A 17,442-nucleotide genomic window follows, 5' to 3' on the forward strand; every position below is an offset into this window, starting at 1 on the left:
ATTCCCTGTACTGCAATAAAGTGTGATACCTCTATGGACAGCATAAAGTGAACAGTTGAAAAATTGCATGAAAGGAATGCTAGCAGAATATGAGTGGGAAGACGAAAGAAATGAGCTAACCATTTCATATGCAGTCTGTGCCTGGTCAAAGAAACCTTGCTGTTCATAAGCTATGGCTGTAGCTGTCTCTGGGTACCGACATCTCTTCTGCCACAGACCTGCCCACATATCTTCCTCTTGTAACAGCTCGTACAGCTCTGATAGTGAATCCAAGGTTTCCTGGTGAAATAGAAGATGAATTTATTGTGATTACACAAAAGCTGTTTGTATTCTGAGTCAATCATAGTATTGATCAAACACAATAATATTGGAATAAGAATGAAATCACACTAAATTTTTACATCCTGAAATGAATGTCTCCATCCTAGTCATGTGAGAATGTCACTTCAACAATGTTAAAAATAATTTGTAACTGCTGCAAAGGCTGTTGATTGGCTTAATAAACATCTAGAAGACTACAAGAGTAATGAGGGGATCATACAATGGAATTCAAATGGACCAAGTTACAAACAAAACCATGAGCAAAAACGCACAGCAAAATGCGTGTATTTCTGAACAGGTTTGTACAATCATCTAGATTTCTGTGTACCAACATTGTGGGATCTCCTGGGCATACTGAGTCTAAAGAACACTGTATCCTTACTATTTCAGAGTAGAACACTGAAGAATGTCATGTTTTCTGGCCATTGTTATTTCATTGTTGATATCCATAGGAGAAACACAAAAATGTAGCACCCTTCCTCATCATATACTGCAGAGTACTTGATGAACATTCCTAAGATGAGCTTTTCCTTTCATCAAATCATTGCAAAAGTATGCTTCCTGAGTTCTTTCAACCAACTACACTGTGTAGTTGAAGACTCAGGGCAAAGAGAATGGCTGCACTCACTTGTTGTGGTTGAATGATGGCTTCCTGGTCATAATATTCACTGGCCGCCCTAGGTCGTATTGGTGCATTGAACCCACTGTCAACGGCATTCTGTTCTAACATCAGTGTACTGCGATGCCAAAGGTTGTGAGTCTTTCCAAGGTACTGTGGTGAGGAAGTAGTTAGACTTTAAATTTGTTTGATAAGGATGGCAATTTGCAATGCATAAATCAACAGTGGTATGGTAGTCTACATTGATGTTAAAGGGTTGTTTAGTCAAAAAGAAAAACACATATTTTTTTTTTCCAACCAGATTCTCATTCCTCCCAATTTGGATATGATAAAGTGTGTCATCATGGGATGAAACATTTGAACTACTGCCTTGTGCTCTCACTTTCCTTCACATTTTAAATTTAAAAAGTACAAGTGCTCAAATTGTGCCAAGTCTCACTGATAGGTCTATATATCTTGAAATTGAAGGTGTTCTGCTTTCTGGCCATTTGCAAAATTCATCATTATACTCTGATGAACTGACTCCTGGGACAATTACAGTCAACCAATAACCATACAGGACAGTCCAGAATGAGTAACACACACACACCTTGAGTACACTAGGTCTGATTGGTATGGCTGGCACACAGTGTGATATTGATTCCACAAAAGTGTTGATAGCACTTGGCTGGCACTCTCTCTGGTGTTGGTGACTGCCACTGCACAGGAACGGAACCATCTCTGCTGCTAAACTCTACAGAAAACAATGCAGAAAACAACTTGAAATTTCCATCTAAACTATTCTGAACTTCCATTATTATCACTTGTCTTTCTATGAAAACATAACAACCTTGAGTTTTAAACAACAACAAGTTACCCACAGTCCCTTCTGGTAGGCCTCAATCTGGCCTGCTGTATACCTTGTGGAGTATCCATTTGGTATAGTCAAATAACAAAATCTCTCTGCTCTTTCAGGCAAGACAGCAAACAAATATATGCATATATATTTCACAAAGAATCAAATAAATGCAAATATGAGTGTAAGGAAGTGTCCTGTCACTGATTGCATGCCTATCTGGAACAATCTTGCATTTACTTATTAAATTTGTCATAATATCCTCCTATTGTTGGAATGTAGGCACAATGACATGCATGCTTTTGGAGAATTTTTACTGCTCTGAAAAGGTATATAATATATGAACAATGGCCAAGACTGTAGCAGAGTTTTTATTCTGTGTTGTTTGTTTTCACAGTCTGACTCACCATCTGTTGTCTGTCTGTTAGTATTTTCCACAGTCTTGGGAACATTTCAATCCAGAGACAGTGTGACAGGTCAGAACTGCTGTGACACAGCTGAGACAAGGCTTTCAGGAATGAATATGTCTGAAAATATAGAGATAAAACACATCAACATTTTACATTTGCTACATGGTATCAGCACACAGTGGTTGGAGAACATCAATATCACTCGCTGTCCGTACGTCACTACACAGCTGTTGATCTGTATCTCAATGCCATGTACCCTCTGCAGTGGTCACCCATTACACTAGTTACACATTAATACTCAATCTCAGGGATGCAAGCTTACCTTGACGTCTCTGATAGACTCAATAAACTTGCTGTGTCTTGTGGTCAGAGCCTGTAGCTGTTGTTTTGGATCAGCTGGTGTCTTCAAGGATTGCTGGAGATGTGACGTGGATGCCATCATATCACCACCTCCACCGTCAGGGTGGGCCAGCTCTATGTCAATTTCAACATCCTAGATAACACAACGAGATAAAACAAAACAACTGTCAAATGGCTGTAAAATGCAGTGATAAATTTTGATAAAAATTGTCTCACTTAATAATTAAATTCTATTTCCTGTTTTGAAAACTTTGATAATTAAATTTTCATGTTAAATCAAACAGAATGCATCTATGTGACATTTGTAAATGTCAAAAAAAATCTAAAATTTTCTTCATCTTCCCCCTACTCCAATTAAGTACGTTATGGGTATGAAATTCCTTGGTGGAGTCATGACTTTCCCAATACATGTACTTCAAAAGTTTTAATTTGGCATTAATCAAAGACACATAATGTACACGCTTTAGAAAAAGATATCTTGGTATGATGGTCTTAACAAAGAACTTTTGTTAAATTTCAACAGTGACAACATATTGAGCATAACATGAGCCCCGCGCAACTAAGTTTTATCATGGCTTTTTTATGCGGGTATCTAATCAATGTCTGACCCACTGCCTGCTTGGCTGAGGCTGGGTTACAGTATGACACGGCACATGACCTCTCACCTCATCTTTGTGTGCATCAATAGTCTCCACATCCATGGGTTCCTCTTTGATGATATTGGTGATGGAGAACGCTTCTCTGTCCTGACTGTCGGCCAGATTGATGACAGACATGATGGCTGGCAACAGATGATTGGTGGAGGAACTGTTTATGGACACGCCACTTACACCAACTGCAACTATTAACTGTTGATGAAGAGATCAGTAAAATATAGTAAGACTGCCTATACACTATTGTCCTAGGTATTTACTTTTTATGCTGAATGTTTGGCAGGCAAATCATGTGATCATATTGGACTGAGCTGCAAAGCAGAAATTGACTTCAGAATAGTGCTTCAGCGTGAATCACATTTGTCAACATATTTACTTTGTTCCAATCAAGACAAGATAAGACATCATTCTTTGTTTACAGAAAAAAAAAGGAGAACTCCAGTTGCAATCCAAATTTGTATAAATTATGATGGATCACACATTCAAATTGCATGTGGATGATGTAAGTTTGTACAAACTTCTGTTAACTGACACGTGTGAGTTTATTTCCTCCAAGTCACAAAACCTCATGGACCTTCCAAAGATTTTTCCAACAGCTCTCAAAGAGTATGTGAGGTCAAAAATGCCATTTTCTAGGAGTGACTTCACAGTCACTGCATCTAATTTTTTTTTCATGATAATCAAAACAAAATTTCATGGTAGCAAGGGTATACAATAGTTGAATCAATTTTTAATAAAGTGAATTTCGGTTTTCAAGGACTTTCAAGGAACGATTTAAAATTCTTGGACTTCTGGGAGCACATAAACTTGTCACTTTTTTACGCAATGGTGTCACAAAGTTTTATCAATGAAGTCCGCATCTTTGATGGTAAAGTATCTTAAGAAGGCTATCACAAACCTCTATGCACTGTTTGACCCAGAAGTGTGTTCCCATGGCCTCCCAATTCTGAGAACACGTGATGTACAGAAGTCGTTCATACAGACGTTTCCTCATACTGTTATCAAATACCTGAAACATTAAAGAAGCAAATTGATCAGCATGTTTAAAATTTCAAAAGAAAGTCAAAGTTTCTTCATATGGAAACACTTGAAAAGTGATAAACTACAATGAACGAATTTTTGACCACAATTGTTTTTCTTGAACTTAATGTCGACGTACTCAACATTCAACTTTCACTTTCTCAGCTTTTAGACTATTATTGAGAAATTCCTCACATTTTTGTGTTGTAGTGTGTTGACTTTAACTTTATAGGTTTCTTTAATTTCAAATGCTTAGTTGACAGATAATTTTGCTATATAATCAATATTCATCAGGCAATTTCAGATAATTGAAGAGTGAAACAATCTTTTTTTAATTCTTTTTCTGGTCTGTAGGTCTGGGAATGAAAATTGAGTAAAACTGAGGTTTTGCCGCAATGCCAAAACTTGATTTATGCAACAGCTACTACAATGGAAACTAAAATTGATTACTCACTTCAAAAAATTTTTCTCGTATGTGTGGTTGGTTACATCGAAGGCCTGCCAGGAAAGCTGGTTCTAGTTTGGCTGTCAGTTCAGTGCCTGTCAGGGTCTCATCCCTAATTATGAAAACAACAAACAAAACAAATAAACAATCAAATAAACAGTGAACCAATCGACTTCATATTGTGAATCATACCCACTGATAAAGAGTCCAGCTCACCTAGTATGTTTTCACGATTTGCATATGCTTTGCATATATGCAAATGTGTAGGGCAACAAATATTAATATATGACTCACGAAAATTGTATTATTGACTTTACCTGTAAACATAGTTGACAAGCTCCAGGAATTGCGCATTGAGTTCCAAGTCATCAGGGAATCTCTTCTCAACATACTGCATCATTTTCACCAGGAGGACGGACTTCTCGCGGGGTGATGGTGACTGGTTGATGGCAATTGGACTCTGAAGGTGGACATGGAAACAAACACGATTAAAGCTGCAGGCAGCCTTGGTGGGGCCCAAGCAAGTTGAGCTCATTTGTGCATATTAATGATTCAATAGTGCTGGTGGCATCTGCATCTTAATAATTAAGACAGTGCTTTGTCCAGGAAATTAAAACTGATGTCTACAAAAAGACAGATGATAAGGATATGATGTTTCCCGGACACTTGAAATTTGGTTGTTCAATGATATGACAAGCAGGGATTCCAAGTCAAGAATAATGGTAATACCAATTGACAACAAATGGTATTGTCAGACAAGGGCCAGAGTATCTTCAAACTTTTGAAATTTCTGAACTCTTTGATTTAGTCCTTGAATTTACTTGAGTTAGCCCAAAAAATTATATCTGTAATATCTAAAACTATTATGAGTCACGGAAAACATTCTTGAGTCTGTGGCGTGTAAAATTGGCAAAGACTGCACACTGCATACACTACATTTGTATGTGCAAGTTATAAGTGGCTTTCAATCTGGATACTGATTTCACACATTCATGGCATTGACCTTGAACATAGGACAGACACAAGCGAAGTTCATAAACATCATAAAATTTCCAATTTCCAACGATTCATATTGGGTCAGAGGTTTCTGATATCAAAGACCTCCTGATGTACAATAGACACAGGATAAATTTTGCAAATGCTGATGCAAGGTTTCTACCTTGTTTTTGATCCAGTCTTCTACTGTCTTGGTGATGGCTTTGAGCACCTTGGCCTCCGGTGACTTCTCTATCAACAGTATCAGTATCATCTGGATGAAATTCCGTCTCATTTCAGTGCTCATCACACCTACCCTGTTCTTCACTAGATCCAAACTCACAATCAGCAGATCACTGGTTACTGATGGAAAATCACACATAATAATGTTGTTACCAACTGAAATTCCCACTTTCCGAATGGCAGCAGATTCTCGACAGGGCAGGACAGGAATAACAAATACTGCAACTTGCCCTCATAAATGTCTATAAAGTCGTTCTATCATCACCACTGTCTGTTTTTAGCTGACTTCTAAAAGTTTATGAGAATTAGCCAACCTTAGTTTCGATTATAAAGTGTTCCATAAATGGGGAGCACATACAGAAAAGGCTCTACTGCCATAAAAAAGCAGTCTTACAGGCTGACTTATACAAAACAAAAGTATGATAACTAATTGTGTAAGTTATCTCATTTTCAAATTTATGTTGAAATTCTTATTGACTGAGAACATATGTCAGTGTCAATAACTGTCGTGAAATTCCCTCTCATGTGTCTATGGGCTTCCAGATTTCAACATGGGACACCCACTTCGACATAACTTGGGTTGCTGGTACTATCAGAAAGCAAAATCAATGTAAAAGGCCGGGTCAATGTTGGAATGAAACTAGTGGAAAGTTAGCATAAGAAAAGTACAACAAATCAATGTGTAAAATACAAGACAGAGGGATAAAATGTAGGAGACAGGATAGATTTCTACTTATAATTTGTAAGATTTCTCACCTCAGCATCATTATGAGCACTTTGCATGAGCAAGTAGTTTTCATGACCTATTCTATAAAACTGGCAGTCTTGCAACAATAGGTTCATCAAATTAACCCTTTCACCCCCATTTCTATGTACAGAGGTCCAACCTTACCATAGAAAACAATAGGATTGGGAGAAACCATGGTGGAGAAAGGGTTAAAGAACACATACACAAGGAGGGATTTAGTATCAACTGATCCAATCTCAACAAAATACAACTACCTGGGGTAGATTCTCCGGTTGTTGTCGGCGAGAGATGTTCTCGTGTCATCTTTACTAGGGACCTCATGAAGACAGAGATGAGTCTGTCGATGTAGCAGGGATTTGACATACATGCTGATTTCAGAATCATCAGGGTGCCAAACAGACTGGCTGGATTGCCGCTAGCTGACCTGAAAATGTAAAATCATATATATGGTGATCTGTATGGATATTTTGCCATCATGAATGACTACTATCGTGACAGATTTTTCTATTTCTGTTAGTTTGCAAGAGTAAATTTCAGACTTTGCTATATCCTCGTAAGACTTCGACAACATTAGCTGTAACTAGCAGTTGATTTGGCTACCAACTCAAATACTAACAAATGTTGGTGCACACAGTTCTTATACAAAAATAGATTTGACTGTCCCAAAACTAAACTTATACAGTATTCCTGCACAAGCCCACTTAACTACGACCAAATCACCATCACATGGTGTGATTTGCAGGGCAGTCTATACTCTGGCTCTCTGTCCACCACTCACTGTTACTTACTTTTCATAGTTTGTCAGTCCTTCGTAGATAACTTTTCCAACGCTTGCATAGAGACACTCTAGTTCCTCATACTTGGAGGCAACATTACCGACTGTAACAAGAAATGACAAACATTTTATATCAAGGATTATAACTGTTTTCATTTATATGACAACCTTGGACTGTTATGAATAATCCCCTACTACTCTCTTCACTTTTTTCTACAAGAGTCAACACCGTGTCCTAAAAATACAATGTGACTGGATGATAATTGACATGGGAAAAGAAGTAGATATGGGAACCAATCTATTTGAAATCTATCAGCAATCTATTTGAAAACTAGAAAATGAACACATCACTTGCCATCAGAAGCCAAAATAAAAACATTTTTCTACATGACAGTGAAGCATAATGATTATTATGTCATAGTCTCCTTCAAGTCCTCAGTCCTTCAAGTCTTCAACTGGCAGTCTTTGGTAATACACAACAAAGGTATTGACACAAACTGGTAAAATTCCATTCAACTAACAAAATGGACACTAAATTGAGCAGTTTTCATTTCTCTTACTCCTTAAGATTTCAAAATTACACAAATGAAAAGGAAGTAAAGTAAATGATAACAAAATTATCACACAATGAATGTGACATTACTGGTGGGAAGAGAGTGGAACTAAACAAATTTTAAAATATATTTTGTTTATGTTATTTGATTTCTCTCATTTAATGCACCAATGATATATAAATGCTGCATTTGAAATATTGAGTACAAAGTATTTCTACTGGACACAGGAGCAAATAATACTATAATAGTTGACTTACTGGACTCCGTTGGGAAGAGATTCATGAGTTTGGTGAGCAAATTATGAACAGCCCTGATCACTTTAGAGTTAGAACAGGTCATGCAAGCCGCAATGCCACGCTGCAATGGTTTGAAACTAACCAAGATCTGCTGCTTGTTCTGAAAATACCGTAATTGGAGAAGAAAAAAAGAGACATATTAACAATTTTAACATTTGTTATCCTAATTCAGTCACCCATGTTTTGTGGTGAAAAGTGGTGTTTACCTTTGCTATTCTTTCCAAAGAATAATCTTACCTGCTTTATACTATCACACCCACTTCCGTATATAATGATAGCATTGGAAACAAGTGGGATATACCAATTCTGATTGTGAAACGGTTAGGGAAATGCATCTGTCAAATGTAGCATAAATCATGAACAACAACCTTTCAAGTACTTTATCAAATTTAACTTGTATTGTCATTGACAGTACATTTGAGCATCGATATTTCATGATGCAACTTTCCTTTTCAGATAGAGTCCCGTACTTTGAGCATTGCCGATTTACTTTGGTCAAAAAGTATATCTGAAATGAAAGTATGGAGCATAAACAGCACTAATGCTACAACTTTTACATAACTGAACTATTTCTGCTTGTATAGACGTTCACAGCCTCTTGGAAGTTGGAAAACTGAAGGTACAGCAATGTAAATGTAACTCAATACTTGACTTTGATGTTAAAAAAAAACATTTATAGCCAAGACTTGAGATGATCAAATCTTTGTCAGACAATAACACACCCTCTGAGAACTTGTTTGAGTAAAGAGATCACTTACCAACACACCCAAGAGGAAAGTCAGAACTTCCAGACCAACACAGATATTTGCATAGTTGGCTTGGGCTGGAGGATCCTGTTAGGAGACAGAGAGAACAATATCGAGAACAGTGTGTAAAATATGATCGCATCAACTGACAAATAAAAGGATCACCCTGTATACATATATTTATAAATGTATGGAAGCTATTGCATTGCAGTATTCAATCAGTTTCTTTGCAGAAAGTAGTTGCTGACCTTCACTGCCAAGCGTTAAGTCAGAATAGTAGCATGTAATCAAAAGATACATCTAACATTGGTAAAGTCATATCAAGAATATAGGAATTCTGAAGAAAGTTGCAGCTTAGAATAGAAACACAGGAACTGTCAGTGAAAGACAAACAACGAACTGAATGGTATGTTACTCTGCTATTCAATGTGTGAAAAATTGTTTCAGCAATGTCATTTCTGTAAGACAAACAAATCTACCATCTTTCGAGAAAGCTATGTAACTCACTGATATTTTGGCTATTTCATTTAGCTCAGCTGAACAAGTTAAAATTTGCTTCACGAAAGAGATTTAAAAGAGGCTTTTTTGAACATAGCACTCCACTTCATAGAACCCCCTCCCAACAAAAAATATCATGACACACAAGTGTTCAAGTTCATCTGTGTTAGCATGGAATGATTCTGCATGCAATCTTACCAATGTCATGAAGAGTTTATCAAACCAGGCTAGTTTCAGATCAGCTTGGGGAAACACTTCAGGGCGTACGGCCATCTTGAGCAACTGAACACAACGTCTGGACAGCAATTCACCAGGAGATCCAATGGTGGTGGCTGCCTCATTGACTTGACATGCAATACGCAGCAGGAAATTGACAACAGAGTCTGCGTATATCTTGTCAATGGGCTTGTTGTGATCCAAAGATACACTACGGGATCCCTGGAAATATCAATGCAAACAACATGAATAGCTAACATCTCTTCTAAGAGGATAGCTATAAATTTAGATAAATATTTTCACTATTTTTGTTCTATAAGAAATACACTTTTATTCATCTCTTCAAAGAACATTGAGATGAAAATATTAGCTCTGCAAACACTAAGCATTGTAAACAAATATGAAATGGTATTGTTGACAAGTGAATTCTAGTCTGGACTTCAATTCTGCCGTCAACAATAACACTAGATGTCACACACGTACAGACTTTACAGCAAGTTGAACATTAGACATTTTGACATAATATTTTGAGTAGAACAATAAACTATTTCACACATGGAACAAAAAAACTGTAAAATACATTACAAGTTGCAGCTTATGGAACATTCAATATTCAAGTGCTCTTTCAATATTCATTGGACTTTTACTGAAAGCGGGTCATCTGGGAATAACTACACCTTGGGTAAAGTTACAAACACCAATATCTGTTGTGTATGAGTATGTACACTGAAACATGGCCAGGTGTCAACACTTACACTGGCTGAAGCATGTCTGACTCTCTTAAGGTCAGGCTGACCTTCAGCGGGTGATGATGCAGCTCTTTTCATGGCTAACCCTGAGGTGAGTGCAGGCACTGCCTCCATCACAGGCTCACTGGGTTCTTGATCTTCCTTGATTCTCTGTAACTCCCACTTGATGATTACCTCGGCTAAATCTACGGCCAGTTTGCGGTGTTCGATGGTAGCCTTGGAGAGAGTGAACAGACAAATGCTGTATTATTCATCTGATGTTTCACATAACTTATCTTTATTCATCTATGCAAAGTGTACCTATAACTACTGTTTATGTATGCAAATCAAATTATATTGACTTATTATCATGGGTAAACGGTCCAATGCATGCTTATATACTAACTTTACAAAATCTTTTCCTCAACACGCATATATTATAAAGTCGATGTACATCATGCAGTGTATGTTGTCAGGAATTTGAAAATTCAGAAATGTTTTGATATCTTTAGTAGAACTACTTTTGGCATGTTATTATGACTCACATAATTTGAGTTCCCTCACAAGGAACACTTACATTGGCAGTGAATCCTAATCTGTGTACAGAATTCACCATATTCTGAATCAGATGCTGTCTCACAGGGTAGTACACTTTGTAGTGACGAACCAGCAGTTGTCTGTAAATAAATATCAGCATTATAATGATATGAGGGAAGACAGTGTGGATAAAATATAGGTTCATGCAGATATCGTACTCTGACACAGATGGTTGAAGTGATGTTTAACTCTTTTATCCAATGTCACTATTACATAGGTATCACCAAAATATACAAGGCAATCAAATGTAATTTTGAAGCTATGTATAACCATGATATAAAAGGTGAGAGATTTTGCCTAGGTGTGCTGCTGAAAAAGGTATACAAGAAAATTTGGTAATTTTGAACCTATTTCATGTAAAGGAAAAGCACTGACAAGGCACAATCAATACATGTGGTAGAAAGTTCCCAGTATATCAAATTACTCATTGACACTATGCACACACTTGTGCACCAGGAAACACAGAATTTCCCTTGAAATAAGTATGAGATTTTTATGAACTTACAGCATATGAACCAACTGAGCCACTGTGTGGCCTTCCTCCACTATGATCTTCTTGGTCCAGTGAGTGAGCATAGTCTACAAACAAACAAACCAAATGAGAATCAGCCAATCACACGCACAGTACAACTAAAGGCTGCTTCTTTTCTTTATAGTAGAACTTCACATACACACAAACTTGAATACATCTTCATACTGCCTGAGTGAGCTCAAAATGTAGCACAATTGATACTGTATCAAAAATAATCAGCATGGATGCATTCAATAATATTGAAAACTGAAAGACACTTGAACTTTGATGGTAATGATAATACCAAGTACAAATCAAATTTTAGAGCAAACCCTTACATTTCCTTCCTCCATTCTGGTTGGCAATGCTGGTGTCAGTATTTCAAGGGCTTGTCTCACCACGGCTCTGGCCTCCACAGCGTGGGCTTTCAGTAAACTATGGAACACCTGTGTAAAACAAGATTTACAATGAAACATCTCAACAGGATTACCACCAGACTAAAACTGTAATCTGAAGCTGTTCAGTCTGTTTACATACTCCAACAGAAAAATGGAAAGAATTATTTAGATCAAATTAAATATCGTATGAAGACAATGAGACGTCATTTGAAATCAGCCCTACACACTGGTGAGTTATGGTTATCAGAGACTCTGAATGATAACAGATGAAACACTATTGCAAGAAAATCATCAAACATGGTACACTATGCCATTAACTGTACATTACATGCAACCCTAACAGGAAAACGAAAGCACCAAACTATCTTTGTATGAAAGCCATTGTTGACATTACCTGTAGTACAATCCTCTTGTGAATGGCAAACTTGGCAATGATGTGGGACAGCAGTAGATGTCCATGGTACTTGGTAGCTGGATCTACACAATTCTTAGGAATCAGACAGGGCCATGCAAATGTCATCAGACGCCGCAGTTTGTTACCTTGTTTCCTGTGGAGCAATCACACAACAGTTCCTGTATTTGATATGTGCAGGGGAATCTGAAAGTGATTCTTAGGCTGAATCACAGAAATGTTTACAAGATCCTTAAAAGTCATTCAGATTCACATTCAGATGCCAGAATTTCTTCCATCCATGCATGACACACTATCCAAATAGCACCTCATTGTGACAGCCTGGCTGAATCCATTGCAATGAACAATGATGATGGCAGTGTGCCCTCTAACCTTTTTGAGTCATTACAGGAAGTTCCTACACTTTCTTGGATCAGCCCTGCACAAATACATGTAATGTGTCAAATTTTCTTTGCGTAACAGAGGACTCTGGAGTCAGTGACAGGGTCCATTGGTTTATATTCACTGGAGGGTGAGTACAAATATACAAAAGATACAACTTGGAACATGATAAAGTCCTTACTTGTCAGCAGCATCGTGAATGTGTGGAGCAGCATTCTCAACCAGCAGCGCTGAGAACTGAAGCAGCAGAATTCGGACAGCGTCTGACATTCCGTATGGATTCTCTGGATCTATCAGTCTGCTGATGAACACACTGATGATGTTGTCCTGGCTATCCTGCCCTGGGTTTGGAGGTCCACCAATCAGCTATTGAGACAAGGCAAACAGGACCTATTGCATGATCTGTAAACATTCCATATTTGGCACACTCTCAGATGCTAACACTCCATATTAGGCACATTCAGAGACTAACACTCCATATAAGGCACACTCTCAGATACTAACACTCCATATTAGGCATACTCTCTCAGATACTAACACTCCATATTAGGCACACACTCTCAGATACTAACACTCCATATTAGGCATACTCTCTCAGATACTAGCACTCCATATTAGGCACACACTCTCAGATACTAACACTTCAAATAGCCTTGTTCACGGTTACAGGTATGTTACTAAATATAGCTGTACGCGACATCGGACACGCAGCTTGAAATGCGGACAAATTTTCTCAATGTTGCATGCGTGGCTGTTTTTGCAGCTTGTACTCTGAGTTGTGAATATGTTTTTTAGTATTCACTGTTACACTTGCAGTCGCCCACTGAGATGTATTTTCGTCGTTCCTGCATGCGTAATTTTCAAAAGCGTAATCTAAAAATGTGGACAAATATTTATTTTTGCATATTAATGAGAGAACAGTGACGTAAACTGTGAACGGCCCTATTAGGCCATACTCTCTCAGATACTAACACTCCAAATTAGGCATACTCTCTCTGACACCAGCACTCCATATTAGGCATACTCTCTCAGATATGGACACTCCATATAAGGCATACTCTCTCAGATACTAACACTCCAAATTAGGCATACTCTCTCTGACACTAACACTCCATATTAGGCATACTCTCTCAGATACTAACACTCCATATAAGGCACACTCTCAGATACTAACACTCCATATTAGGCATACTCTCTCAGATACTAACACTCCATATTAGGCATACTCTCTCAGATACTAACACTCCATATTAGGCATACTCTCTCAGATACTAACACTCCATATTAGGCATACTCTCTCAGATACTAACACTCCATATTAGGCACACACTCTCTCAGATACTAACACTCCATATTAGGCATACTCTCTCAGATACTAACACTCCATATTAGGCATACTCTCTCAGATACTAACACTCCATATTAGGCATACTCTCTCAGATACTAACACTCCATATTAGGCATACTCTCTCAGATACTAACACTCCATATTAGGCATACTCTCTCAGATACTAACACTCTATTTACTGTTACATTCATCTATCAATTTTGAAAAAAGACCTCAGCAAACAGTACCACTTTGACAACTTAAAGAAGACTATGGAGATCTCGTTTTCATTTCAAGTGGTGAGTTTGGCAACTAAGTGTTCAGCTCTGCATTGGTATGTGAATAAACTTTGGTCAAAGTTATGTTTATTTTCAGGGACTAAACATGTTTGGTCTTTGTAAATTCATCAGGGATGGCACTGTTTTAATGGAGTACTGTGTGGTGACATCTGGCTGGTTACATATATAACACAACAGAAATTTTGACTTGCAGCTTTGAAGCATTTGTTTGGATGGTGCTGTTGGAAGACCATTTTAGTCTCTTTCTGATTTCTATTTGGTTTCAATCATACCTGTTCCCCATCACCTCTGTCAAATGCAGCGGAGAATGTTGGGATGATGACATACTGCAGAGCTTTGGCTTTCAAAACTTGAGGAAAGCTCTGATCGCGAAACAAATCAACAAACTTGAAGAAGACTGCCCTCTTCTGTTCAACAGAGTAACCCTGAGGAGAAAATAGAGAAGTGTGAATATTTGACATCATGATTGTTTGAAATGCTGTGTACATGTTCTGCCTGTCCTTCTAATGATGTCACAAGATTGCATTCTTGCTTCTGTAAGTCTAGGATGTTTGATGGAAAATGAAAAGTTTGTTCAAACGCCCCTGTAAACAGGTTCATACTTACCATGGATGACAATCAGTTTGGTCACACAATGGTGATGAAAGGGTTAGGGAACTTTAAGGATCGGCCTCATCGTACAGAGTGACAGTAAAAAAAATTTTTACTGTTCTACTATTTACTGATAGCCGCATAGAAAACTAAAATGAAAGCTAGGAAAAACGAATCTCATCTACATGAACATCTCCACTTCAATATTTCCCAATGAGTAAACAAAAAGGTCATGATGAACATCGAGAATTGAAAAGTTTTAATGATATGATTCTCTGCCTAAGAGAGGTATTGGAAGGATTAGGAAAGGTTTGAAACTTTCAGGGCACAAAAACTGAAAATTTAATTGGGATGACGCTTTTTCATTGCAAGTCAAAGTGTAAACTAATGCATTTCTGGAACCCTCGTATATCATGTATGAAAGACATGCATCATATGATGGAGATGCAACCGTTCTTACAGGTATTGACTACAAAATATTAAAATGGTTTTGTGAGGTCCTGATTCTGAATACAAAATAAGCATGGAAAAATGGCAAATTAAAATCCCTTACCTGGGCAACTTCCTTTTCCAAGAACTCTTTGAAGAAATGGAAATTTGGCAGGAATCGGTTGACAAACACACGCAACAACTGGAACAGCAGTTCAACTTCATTGGGATGATGTCTGGAATGAAAATCATCAAAAATGGTTTAGTTTTTATGCACGAAGAACAAATCATGTTGAATTAAATCAACAGGCAATGAAATTGACAGAGTTTGAGCTGGCGTATACCCTGGAAAACTTCAGAGTATAATACTGACATGTCGTAAACTACCGGATGTAATTTGACACACTGCATATGTTCAGGCACATGTGAAACCCTCAAAATCAGTATTCTGTTTGGGAATGTGTCAAGATGTCAGTGGTATCATTGTCTTCACGTTTCTTTCAGGCTGAAGAATAGACCAAGGCAGTCATGAATGCATTTTGAATACACTTAACAGAACACTGAATACAAAACCAGTCTCTTTCTGCAACATGATACCGTGTGAATCAATACTCACTTAACATAGTTCAGCAGACACTTGACAAGTAGCTTGGGTTCGTCCCAGTGGACAACACCGACATTGTCATTCCTGTGCCTGTCTTGGAATGTATCCGACACCCAGATTCTCCGCAGGTGACTCTCCTGGCATAAAGGGAAGAATAAAGATCATAGGATATGACTGATAATATGACTGAAACATTTTAGTTTCTTCAGATGAGTGCTGGGCAAATGTCCATAGCTCTTTGATTCAGGAGTGTTTTTTACACAATGCCAAGATTAGGGTTACCATGAATTCCAGCCTGGATCACTGCACATTGGCATCTTGTTGGTTGCAATATAAAAATGAATTACATCAATTTTACGTCTAAAAAAAAGGCCAGATTTTGTCCCCTTTATCAGATTTCTGAAATGCAAACAAGCACTTTAATAGTGACATTCAATAGGCAGTATCGGTGTCTCAAAATGACAACTTACCACGACAGGACTTTGGGGCAGCCATTTCTCATCAAACTTCACCAGTAAGCTGATGATGAGGATAGCTTGGTATTGTAGTTCCAGTCTGACTACATCATTGGGGCTGGCTGGTCGACCGGCAGGCTGTGAACCCACAAAATATGTACAAATGCTTTTAGAATCGTATTGAACATTACAGCTTTTCCTAATCACATCATCAGTCCTGTGCGAACAAGACAATTTATTTTATAAAACATCTTATGACAGGGAAAGCTTCAGATATATTTGTCTCCTCTTGAATGAATTTTGGGAGATGCGCAGTGGTGCAAAAGTTTCTAAGGCAAAATGTATAAAACAGGCAATTACAAGTCCTGTGTTCAAGCAAGATCACTTTCCGGTCAATTGGAAGCAATATGAAAATAAATATATAATTCACACTTAACACCAGCTGCTTCAGTGTCTTTCTTGGGTGTTCATCATACAGCTATCACAGTGACAGTGAGGTACATGTACTTACCTGTGGTTTTGTGAAGGCAAGGTTGACAAGTCTCAGTGTATTGGTCTGTAACACGTCTCTAAATGGCTTGGCCTTCTCATTCTTCAGGAAATTCTGCAAGTTACCATTGAACACAAAAAAATCAACAAATACTGGAATGTGACCCTTCACTCTGTTTTCCTCGATTGAGATCAAATTTTGGCATTGGCAATAAAAATAAAATTGTAAAAAAATCACTTTACGTTATATTACAAATACTTCAAGTTATATTACAAATAGTAATACTGAGGAAAGTTATTTTTTGGACTTACGGTAAACATTCTATTCCAGGATTGCTCCTTTAGATTATTCTCAGCTGTGAACAATTCCACTGTCTGATTTGGATAGCGGAGCAGGAATTTCAACAGCGGTTCACGGAATGGACTGCCAGACTGGAGGAAAGAAACAACGTTATTCCTTGGAAGTCTCCATCTGAAGAGATTACATACTATTTCTAAATTTCTAAA

At 37.7% G+C, this 17,442-nt stretch overlaps 1 protein-coding gene across 6 annotated transcripts in view; it reads right to left on the minus strand.

Moving 5' to 3' along the window:
• LOC139140525 (transformation/transcription domain-associated protein-like) overlaps positions 1-17,442 on the minus strand; it is a 78,138-nt gene that overhangs the window by 24,329 nt on the left and 36,367 nt on the right. For 4 of the 6 annotated variants that reach the window (XM_070709858.1, XM_070709856.1, XM_070709854.1 and 1 more), the window contains exons 35-61: positions 17,248-17,367; positions 16,958-17,050; positions 16,462-16,584; positions 16,004-16,128; positions 15,512-15,623; positions 14,640-14,792; positions 12,923-13,107; positions 12,343-12,496; positions 11,889-11,996; positions 11,545-11,618; positions 11,020-11,119; positions 10,470-10,679; positions 9,697-9,936; positions 9,013-9,087; positions 8,216-8,354; positions 7,418-7,508; positions 6,881-7,053; positions 5,823-6,001; positions 4,981-5,123; positions 4,673-4,775; positions 4,097-4,207; positions 3,211-3,393; positions 2,508-2,678; positions 2,183-2,302; positions 1,530-1,673; positions 950-1,093; positions 121-279 (exon numbers count right to left, since the gene is read on the minus strand). In XM_070709858.1, coding sequence (XP_070565959.1) covers positions 121-279; positions 950-1,093; positions 1,530-1,673; positions 2,183-2,302; positions 2,508-2,678; positions 3,211-3,393; positions 4,097-4,207; positions 4,673-4,775; positions 4,981-5,123; positions 5,823-6,001; positions 6,881-7,053; positions 7,418-7,508; positions 8,216-8,354; positions 9,013-9,087; positions 9,697-9,936; positions 10,470-10,679; positions 11,020-11,119; positions 11,545-11,618; positions 11,889-11,996; positions 12,343-12,496; positions 12,923-13,107; positions 14,640-14,792; positions 15,512-15,623; positions 16,004-16,128; positions 16,462-16,584; positions 16,958-17,050; positions 17,248-17,367 — 3,732 coding nt within the window. The remainder of the gene's footprint in view (positions 1-120; positions 280-949; positions 1,094-1,529; positions 1,674-2,182; positions 2,303-2,507; positions 2,679-3,210; positions 3,394-4,096; positions 4,208-4,672; positions 4,776-4,980; positions 5,124-5,822; positions 6,002-6,880; positions 7,054-7,417; positions 7,509-8,215; positions 8,355-9,012; positions 9,088-9,696; positions 9,937-10,469; positions 10,680-11,019; positions 11,120-11,544; positions 11,619-11,888; positions 11,997-12,342; positions 12,497-12,922; positions 13,108-14,639; positions 14,793-15,511; positions 15,624-16,003; positions 16,129-16,461; positions 16,585-16,957; positions 17,051-17,247; positions 17,368-17,442) is intronic. The other 2 variants (XM_070709857.1, XM_070709855.1) reach the window with 1 other exon arrangement.

The sequence above is a fragment of the Ptychodera flava genome, chromosome 9 (assembly GCF_041260155.1).
Source record: "Ptychodera flava strain L36383 chromosome 9, AS_Pfla_20210202, whole genome shotgun sequence".
Taxonomy (NCBI): Eukaryota; Metazoa; Hemichordata; class Enteropneusta; family Ptychoderidae; genus Ptychodera; species Ptychodera flava.